Here is a 9,223-nt window from a genome sequence, read left to right on the forward strand (position 1 = left end):
AACGAAAAAGATGGAATAGCCTAGGGTTTTTTAGAGAGAGATCGAAGAGATTAAAGTGATATCAATGTGCACAAAACTTTAGGGTATGCATGGGGGAAAGATACACAAAACCTAGGTATTTTTTCTAATTTTTTTATTTTATAATAATCATAGATGAGGCCTTAATGGTAAATAGATACCAATATTTATGAAAATTTATAGTCTATTAATTCATTTCTAAAATAAATTGAAGAAAGAAAACCTTTAGAGATAAATTCCTTCACTAGTATTTCAGCCCATTCAAGCCCATTATAGAATAAGCAGTAGGTTTCAAAACGAATCATGGCCCTTGATATTGGGCTCTATACTTCATATTGGACCGTCGAAATTCTAGTCGTTCCCTTTGATCAACAGTCGTGATTTTATTTCGGCCCATTCAGCCACTCAGCTTTGATTTTCTTCTCTATAATAGAAATTCGTGTTGAAAACCCTAGCCTCATTCGTCTCAACGACTCTCGATTCTGATATTAATTTTCTTTTCATTGCTTGTTTCTGTGTATCCAACCTACTTGTTACACAAACAAGACTTTATTTTAAACTTGTGTTTTGTGAGCTTGGGGCTAATTTTTAAATTGGTCCATCTTGAAAGCCCTAGCTTTTCTTTTATATGATATGGGGATGAATTAAGGGGAAAAAAGTGAAAAAGAGAGGAGAAAGACAATAGTTCGGCTTTTCAGCAACAATTGCCATAAAGTTGTCTAATCCAAAGTTTGAACGGTTAGATTGTGTTGAATTTGGTCAACCTGGGCAGATAGGGTCTCGTTTTGAATGGTTGGATCATTGTTTAGAGCTCTGTCAAACAAAATATGTAAAACTGGGTGATTTTCTTTCTTTTTTATCTCCCAAGTGTTCATTTTTTATATATGAAAGTATTGGTAGGTAGTGAACCTTTTGTATGGCTGATTTGGGTTTTTTTTCCCACAATTTTATCATAATAAAAGAAGTTGAAAATAGTGAACTTCTCACAAGTCTCGTGGTTTCATAATAAGAGAAGTTGAAAATAGTGAACTTCTCACAAGTCTCTGGTTTTTACTCTTCACATCGTGAAGGTTTTTCATGTATAATTCATGCGTGCTCTTTGCTTTTAGTCTTCCAGAATTTTGTGGTTTATTGTTGTCCATTGTTTGTTAATTGCTTGGTGATTATTTGGTGATTTATTTGTGGTGTTTTGGATAACAATTATTTGGTTGATTGTTTTGAAGGAGATCCTCCTAGTGGGTTGTTGTTATATTGTTCAGGTCCTATCAATTGGTGTCAGGGCGGATTTTAATTTAATCATTGTTAGGAAGTCTACTAGTAATGGTGGAGGTAGTTCAATGATAAAATTGCTTGTTTCAAAGCTCATTGTTCTTCGAGCTTTTCTTCAAGATTTTTACTGTTTGTTTGCTAAATTATGGATTCCAGTTTTTTGTTGTTTAATTGAGCAAGTGACGATGAAACAGACAGGGGCATCAGCACTCACCTTGAGAATGATAATCAATCGTCTATTCGGAATCTATCCGATGCTCAATTAACCCAACTTTTCATTCTTTTATAAACCAAAAACATAATAATCTGACCCAAAAATGATGATGATACAATAACTGATGTGTTCTTATGTTTTTGGTTGGTTTCTGCTGTTTTACATTTTGTTCTCTTTTCTAGAACTGTCATATTCTCAACAGCTAAAGAATTCCAAGTGTTTAAATATATACACAGAACAGAATGATTTATGCTGTAATAAATCAAGAACAGAAGTGGTTTCCCAAAGTCTCTTATTTCTTTCCAGCTTCTTCCAACTCTTTTAGTCCTCCAACCCTTTGCTCAATCTCCTCTATCAGCTCCTCCCTCCACAGGTCTGCTCTTGCTGCTTCTTCAATGTCCTCTTGCTGCAATATCACATTTACAGAGACAAAACTCTTAAACATGGTGCCATTGCTAAAGATCTTAAGCCCCATAAAAGAAGTTCACCTTCTCATAGACCCAATGACCTGTTCCATCTCCTCCATCTTTCCTGTACACTTCCGAGTCATAATATGGATCCTAAAACCATAATCTTGTTCAGTACTCAACAATTTCACTAAAAAAAAAAAAAAAACACATTGAAACTGGAGAAATGGTACCTTCATAGAGCCAAAGAACAAACAACCCCAACATGTGAACATGATGTACAGACTGTCTGAGGTTAAACAATGGTTAAACGTTAAAGTGAAGGTCAGTGAATGGCCTAATTTTGTCTATAATTTCCAACGGACATACAGAAAATTAAGCATAACCAAACACTTACAGACATTCTTTATAGCTTCATCACTAAGATGCACTATGGATTTGTGGGTAACAAGGTCTCTTTGGCCATCCAAGTGATCAACTAGAACTGCCATCAATTGCCAATCTGGGAAAGCATTTAATTTTCCCAGAGAGCCCCTTCGTGGCTTTGTAACTTCAGGCTACTTATTGCACAAAAACACGTGAACATTTGTATATTGAAATTCTCAATCAATTGTTTCATTGTTATGGAAATCAGAGGAACTTACCGGTTCTTGATGATTGAAAGCTCTAGAGTTTGAAAGCTGCAACAATCATAATATAATGGTAAAATTAAGGAGATTAAAAATGAATGGAATTTTGAGGCAAAAAGAAAAAAAGGGAAAAAAACAATTCTATACCAGTTTTGAAGGTGGAATGAGAGTTGATTTGTGTTGGTGGAGATTTGAGCTATGCAGGGTTGGTTTGATAATGCTGAAGCCTGCAATAGCCTTAGCCATTATTGTAGAAGAAAAGAAAGAAACTGCTGGCTATTATCTGGGTTGGCTTTGGAATCTTATTGAGCAAGAAGAAGAAAGAAAGGATAAGGGAACCATTTCTATCCACCCTTCTGTGTTGGGCTTAATTGTCATAGACAATAAATCACTTTAAAACACTTGTAAATGTCTTTTATATATTATTATAGACAACGTCAAAAATGGCCTATTAGCTCAGTTGGTTAGAGCGTCGTGCTAATAACGCGAAGGTCGCAGGTTCGAAACCTGCATGGGCCAAATTATATCCCACTTTTTTTGGTACCTGAAGACGCCTACATTGATTTAATAAATATCCTGATATTTTGAGCGTCTTTTTAATAACGCGGGGGTCGCAGGTTCGAAACCTGCGTGATCCAAATATCATTCACCTTTTTTGGTATTTTAAAAGGGATATTTATTGAAACAAAATGGCCTATTAGCTCAGTTGGTTAGAGCGTCGTGCTAATAACGCGAAGGTCGCAGGTTCGAAACCTGCATGGGCCATTATTTTGCAAAATTTTCTGGGATTTTTCTAATTATTAGAATTTCCCTTATTTTTAAAGGTTTTTTTTCCATCGACATGTCGTTCAGTTCACTTCTCCCTTCCCACCGACAACTGGACTTTACGAGAGTTGGCTTCCCTTGTTTTCTTTCTTTTGGACGGAATCGTCCCTTCACATGTTAATATTTTGACAGTTAATTTAATGAAAACCACCAACTTTTATTTGAATCTGGTCAAATATAAAGTAAGATATAGGTATATGACAATCAATATAACTCCAATATTTTTGGTTCTCATGTGCGTCACGCACATTTAGTATAATCGAACAATTATATGTAAATTGTTTTCAGGAATAATAAATAAAATAAAATAGAATTTAAATTAACAAAAAAAACATGAATTTCAAAGTTGCGAACAAAAAAAATAAAATAATAAATAACGATCAATCCCAAAATTTGTCAATATTTAATGTTTCCTACCGAATTTCTCCACTTCAGACTGCTTACCTTCCCGAATTATAAAGTGATTAATTTAGCTGACGATCTTTAACCAAACCCATTAATATATCCTTCTCTGATCGTTATTTATTTTCTAACCCTCATAATCTCTCCGATCATCTTACCTTACACGCCTCCCCTCTTCTGAGAATTTTCCGGCAATCGTTTCGTTTCGTATTTGGTTTGTCTGTTTATTTTCCCAGAAGATTTTATTATGGGGAAGTCTGGATTGTTTGATCTGGAGAGGCACTTCGCCTTCTATGGCGCTTATCACAGCAACCCAGTCAACATTTTCATCCATATTCTATTTGTGTGGCCGATTTTCTTCACCAGTCTTATGTATTTGTATTTCACACCTTCATTCTACACTATTCCCAAATCCCCTTGTGGGTTTGACCATGGCTTGGTATTGAACTTCGGATTTCTTTTCACTCTAATCTATGCTGCATCTTATGTGGTTTTCGATAAGAAAGCAGGTTCCATGGCCGCTTTGCTTTGTTTCGTTTGTTGGGTTGGAGCAAGCTTCATCGCCAACAGACTTGGTTATTCCCAGACTTGGAAGGTAATATAATTTCTGGGTCCTTGGTTTTTGAAGTAAATTAGTTTGTTTCCTTACCCCATTTGGATCGCTAGTCCTTTTGTTATTAATCTTTCTAATGGATCATTTGTTGAGTGGATTGAAATTTCCTTGATGGGTTTGCTTGTAAATGGGATTAGTGGCAAGTGTTGGAAACAGCTCAATCTGATTTATCTGGTTGGGAATTTGGTAGATATGTTAAAGTTTGACATCTCAAATGAGAGTTTGTTTGTTTAATATTTATTGTATATCAGGTAGTACTGGCGGCTCAGTTGTTCTGTTGGACCAATCAGTTTATAGGACATGGAGTGTTTGAGGTAGACAGGTTACTTCATCTCAGTGAATTGATTCCATTTCTTTTTTATTCTTAGGCCTCTTGATTTAATTTCCTCTTTTTGATAGAAACGAGCACCAGCCTTGTTAGACAATCTTGCACAAGCTTTTCTAATGGCTCCATTCTTTGTAGTTTTGGAGGTATTCTTTCTTTGGTTCTCCCCTGTTATGAGAGTTATTTGTTAGTGTGGATAATGAAGCAACTCTGTTGTTTCTGATGTTTGGTTGCAGGTTCTTCAAAGTTTATTCAAATATGAACCATATCCAGGATTTAGTGCGAGTGTGCAAGCAAAGATAAAAGCAGATATAGAAGAATGGAAAGAAAAGAAGAAAAAACTGTCATAGGTTGAATTGCCTAGACTTCAGAACTACTCCTGTGTTGGATTTCCCCTTGTAAAAATAATGTTGAAACTAACAACTTCAGTTGAAAAATCTTTCTGTGATATTGTCGTACATGTTCTGCTTTTCAACCTTGATTTACCATTCTAATATGATGTGTAACAGAATGTATTAAAAGAATTAAGAGGACACAGGTGTGAGGACTTACATGTTAAATAAGAATTCAAACGGATGCACATTGAAAACTCCGATATGACTCTCGTTCCTTTCTGCATCATTACAATTGATTAATTTCCAAATAACTATTACCAGGCTCTGGTTTCTGGACTCCTTTTCTTTGCATTGATTTTCTGGTCTTTATCATTTCATTCCATTGACCAGAGCTTGCATACATATTTGCAAGAAGAACATAATCACTACTATGATCTGGCTCTATCTCCAGAACATGGCTCCTTACTCTCTCCCCGAGTTTAACATTTCCATGCATCCGACAGGCTGCAAGTAACGTTCTCCATATAACAGCATTGCACTCCATTGGCATGCTCCTTATCAGCTGATAAGCTTCCTCTACAAATCCAGCTCGTCCCAGAATGTCCACCATGGATCCATAATGCTTAACTGTGGGTTGGATATTGAAGTGTTTTGTCATTAGATGAAAATACTCTCTCCCTTCCTCCACTTTTCCTCCATGGTTACAAGCACACAATACTCCCAAGAAAGTTACACCATCAGGGGTCTCCACCTTCTTTGCTAACATGTTTGAGAATAGTGTCAGTGCATCCTCTGCATCACCATGTGTTGCTAATCCCATGATCATTGTGTTCCATGTTACTACGTTCTTGTCACTCATCGCATTAAACATCTCGCGAGCATCTTCAACCGCTCCACACTTGGCATACATGTCGATCAATGAATTGAGAACAGCTATAGTCTTTCCTTTATCGTTACGCTTCACATGGGAATGAACCCACCTCCCAAAGTCCAGTGCACCTAATGCAGAACATGCTGAGACCGTCACAACCAATGTGGCTTCATCAGGCTCTACGCCACTCTGCAACATTTGAAGAAACAATCCAAGTGCTTCGCTGTACATCCCACAAGAGACATGACAGTCAATTACAGCATTCCAAGCCACTAAATCTGGTTTGGGCATTTCATCAAACAGGTTGCGTGCTATTTTGACATCTTTTAACCTGCCATACATATGTATAAGCGTGTTCCTCACATACACATGGGAATCAAGGCCAACTTTCAGGATATTAACATGTAATTGCTTTCCCAACATAATTGAACCCGACTGCCCAGAAATCTTCAGCAAGAAAGAAAAAGTGAAATTGTCTGCTGCTATTCCCTTCTCTAGCATTCTCTTGTAGAACTCAAACGCCTTTAACAGTTTACTAATTCTTCCAAATCCCCTGATCATTGTATTCCAAAGAAACCCATCTGGGTTTTCGATTCCGTTGAAAACAACAACAGCGTAATTCATGTCGCCATAGTTCGAAACTGCACAAAACTCAATGAGTTTGCCAATAACGAAGAGATTCTGATCGAAACCTAACTGGATAATACGAGCATGGAGTTGATTCAAGTCTTTCACGGTGGAACATTGCTTGGAAAGAGACAGAAATCTTTGCTCCTTGGCAAAATAGCTGCCATTGGGTATTGTATCAGTGGCTGTTTTTCGATCTGAACTCCAAACGAACTTGGGGACGAGCAATTGAAAATGTGGAAATTTGAACTTTACTTGGGAGAACAGAGAGAGTGCCAAGTTCGCTTTTCTGCTGGTAATAACGATCATAACAATTTTGTTCAATCAAACGCTAGCAAATTCCGGCGCTTAAGTAAAATTCTTCCGTTCTGTCAGCACAGAAGTTGAGGGAAAATTATCCTCTTTTCTTTAGCTCTTTTTATTATTATTATTATTATTATTATTATTACTATGTCGGGTGTCTACACAATAGGTTTGGCCCAAATTGCCTTTAAATTATAATAATTACGAACCAAATCTTTCTATATTATATATTGTTTTTGGAGTTCAATAATCAAATCTTTCTTAAGGCTACGTACTAGTGGGGAATATTACCAGTTCCTTCAATTGTGAAGTTGGTGGCAGAATAATTTAACAGGTACAAATCAAAGTTGAATTATAATATCGAGATAAAGTTACCTTTTTAATAGTCAAGTTTTGAAAAATGCATATTTGATATTTAAATTTTCAAAATATAATTTTTTAGTCTTCTAATTTTTAAGAATATGTTTAAAAAAATTTGAAGTAATTTGTTTTATCTTAAATAATCATGGTCTTCAACTTTTTAAATTTATTCTTAAAAATTCGAGAATGAAAAAAGATAAATTTTATAAACTTTGGATTATACACACATTCTAAAGAATTTGAGAACTACAAAAGTACATGTTTAAAATTCAGAGATAAAAGCATACCTATTTCCAAATTTTGAGATTAAGAATGTAATTTTTCCAAATATTTGTGAAAACTTTTAAGATTTTTTTCTTTTTAATTTTCTTTTTTTTAACTTTTTACAACACTATACCTCAAATATTATTCCAAAGAATCTCGAATAATGGTGGGTATGTGAAATTTGACCAATGACCCTATGTGTAAATTGATTTGGCCTTAAAAAAAATGATTTGACAATGAAGTGTAAAAATGATAACTTTTATCTTTAAAGTATAATGAATGGTAACGATAATCTAAAATATTATATACAATTGAAATTGAATTGTGAATCATATTATGTATGTCTTTCAATTTTTGTTCATAACTGACATGTCAATTTCCATCTAAAAAAGTCTTCTAAGATTAAAATGAAATTTTTGGAAGTATAAATGCGTATTTGGGAATGATTTTGAAGTTGTTAAAACCACTTTTTTTTAGGTTCAAAATCACTTCAAAACACGTATTTAATTACTTAAAATTAATTTACAATCAAATTTTACTTTTTTAAATGTAATTGTGATTTAATAAAAATGGGTTTCATTAAAAACATGTTTCATAGTGATTTCAAAAATGACAAACATGATTTTAACCATTTTAGAAATATTCTCAAACATACAACAAGAATATATAGTCGAAACTTACTTCGATTTGATATAGATATTGTGTACAATTCAATCAAATATTGGGTGAGATGCCACTTTCATTGCTTGAATATATAATATATGTTTCATTTTAACCTTCGAATTCATTTGGTTACAACAAAACCTTCATTGGTTGAACCAAAATGTTAAAAACTTTTGACTATATGTTTTACTAGAGAAGTTGGTGTACTTAACAACACATTACAATCCAATCCTCTCTTTGCTTATGATATGGAGATCTAAAACTATCTTACCAGAAGACAAATGAATATAGCCAATAAAATTTCAATCTTGATTAATATTATTATCACATCTACCCTTTTAATTAATCACATTGGTCATGCCTTTACATACAATAAATTATCCTTTTTTGACAATTTACATCTTGTTCAATATATAATAATTGATGTTTAATGGTCTGTTTTTAAACGCAAAAGACATTATTATTATTTATTCAAACATATCATGGTCATTAGATATTGATGTTTCGTATACATCTATGGTTTAAATTACACTCATATATTAGATATATCACTTTAGCCTGAATAATTGTAAAGTGGCAAAGGATGTAACTGTTCGTTCAAATAATCTCTATAGTTATTTTGTGATTTTTTAAATCTATGATCTACATCACACTCATACACAAAAAGACATACCACTTTGATTTGAATAGTTATAATTAGAAAATGACACGATTGTTAATTAAAAATGTCTCCATCATTAGATTGTAATGTTTCATATTTATAGTCTAGATTATACTCGTGTGTAACCACCTCGACTTGAATAATTGTGATGAAGGATAAAATAGAGATTATGAAAAATTGTAAAGACAAAATAGGGATGTAAATATTTTCTCCTTATAACCCTTTATATATATATAAATATATATATATAGTAAAGATTAAAAGAATGATGGAATTATTGTTTATATATGTGTGTGAATTTTCGTGCTTAATGTTTATTTTATCCTTAAATTTTTGTTCTTATTTTATTTAAATTTTTAACTTCCAAATATCTTTTTAGCTTTCAAGCTGTCAAGACTTCACATAAAAATACATTTTGGTTCTCGTCACAGATTTTC

At 33.7% G+C, this 9,223-nt stretch overlaps 3 protein-coding genes and 3 non-coding genes across 6 annotated transcripts; 4 read left to right on the forward strand and 2 right to left on the reverse strand.

Annotated features, from left to right (window-relative positions):
* Positions 1-1,459: 1,459 nt before the first annotated feature.
* Positions 1,460-1,548, forward strand: LOC120072389. The gene has a single exon (XR_005480451.1). It is a non-coding gene; the product is annotated as a small nucleolar RNA R44/J54/Z268 family (small nucleolar RNA).
* Position 1,549: 1 nt separating this feature from the next.
* LOC120071729 (photosynthetic NDH subunit of subcomplex B 4, chloroplastic) lies at positions 1,550-2,901 on the reverse strand. The gene is made up of 6 exons (XM_039024111.1): positions 2,685-2,901; positions 2,553-2,588; positions 2,306-2,465; positions 2,142-2,197; positions 1,990-2,061; positions 1,550-1,907 (listed from the first exon to the last, which is right to left on the reverse strand). Exons 1-6 carry the CDS (start codon positions 2,781-2,783, stop codon positions 1,794-1,796), a joined length of 537 nt encoding a protein of 178 aa, XP_038880039.1. The 5' UTR covers positions 2,784-2,901; the 3' UTR covers positions 1,550-1,793.
* An 81-nt stretch (positions 2,902-2,982) lies between these two features.
* TRNAI-AAU lies at positions 2,983-3,056 on the forward strand. The gene has a single exon. It is a non-coding gene; the product is annotated as a tRNA-Ile (tRNA).
* Positions 3,057-3,228: 172 nt separating this feature from the next.
* Positions 3,229-3,302, forward strand: TRNAI-AAU. Its single transcript has one exon. It is a non-coding gene; the product is annotated as a tRNA-Ile (tRNA).
* Positions 3,303-3,747: 445 nt separating this feature from the next.
* Positions 3,748-5,262, forward strand: LOC120071728 (2-hydroxy-palmitic acid dioxygenase MPO1). The gene is made up of 4 exons (XM_039024110.1): positions 3,748-4,359; positions 4,629-4,691; positions 4,777-4,848; positions 4,939-5,262. The coding sequence occupies exons 1-4, from the start codon at positions 4,012-4,014 to the stop codon at positions 5,050-5,052; spliced, it is 597 nt and encodes a 198-aa protein (XP_038880038.1). The 5' UTR covers positions 3,748-4,011; the 3' UTR covers positions 5,053-5,262.
* A 28-nt stretch (positions 5,263-5,290) lies between these two features.
* Positions 5,291-6,954, reverse strand: LOC120071727 (pentatricopeptide repeat-containing protein At4g21065-like). Its single transcript, XM_039024109.1, has one exon. The coding sequence runs from the start codon at positions 6,842-6,844 to the stop codon at positions 5,324-5,326; it is 1,521 nt and encodes a 506-aa protein (XP_038880037.1). The 5' UTR covers positions 6,845-6,954; the 3' UTR covers positions 5,291-5,323.
* Positions 6,955-9,223: the final 2,269 nt, after the last annotated feature.

This window comes from Benincasa hispida, chromosome 2 (assembly GCF_009727055.1).
Source record: "Benincasa hispida cultivar B227 chromosome 2, ASM972705v1, whole genome shotgun sequence".
NCBI lineage: Eukaryota > Viridiplantae > Streptophyta > Magnoliopsida > Cucurbitales > Cucurbitaceae > Benincasa > Benincasa hispida.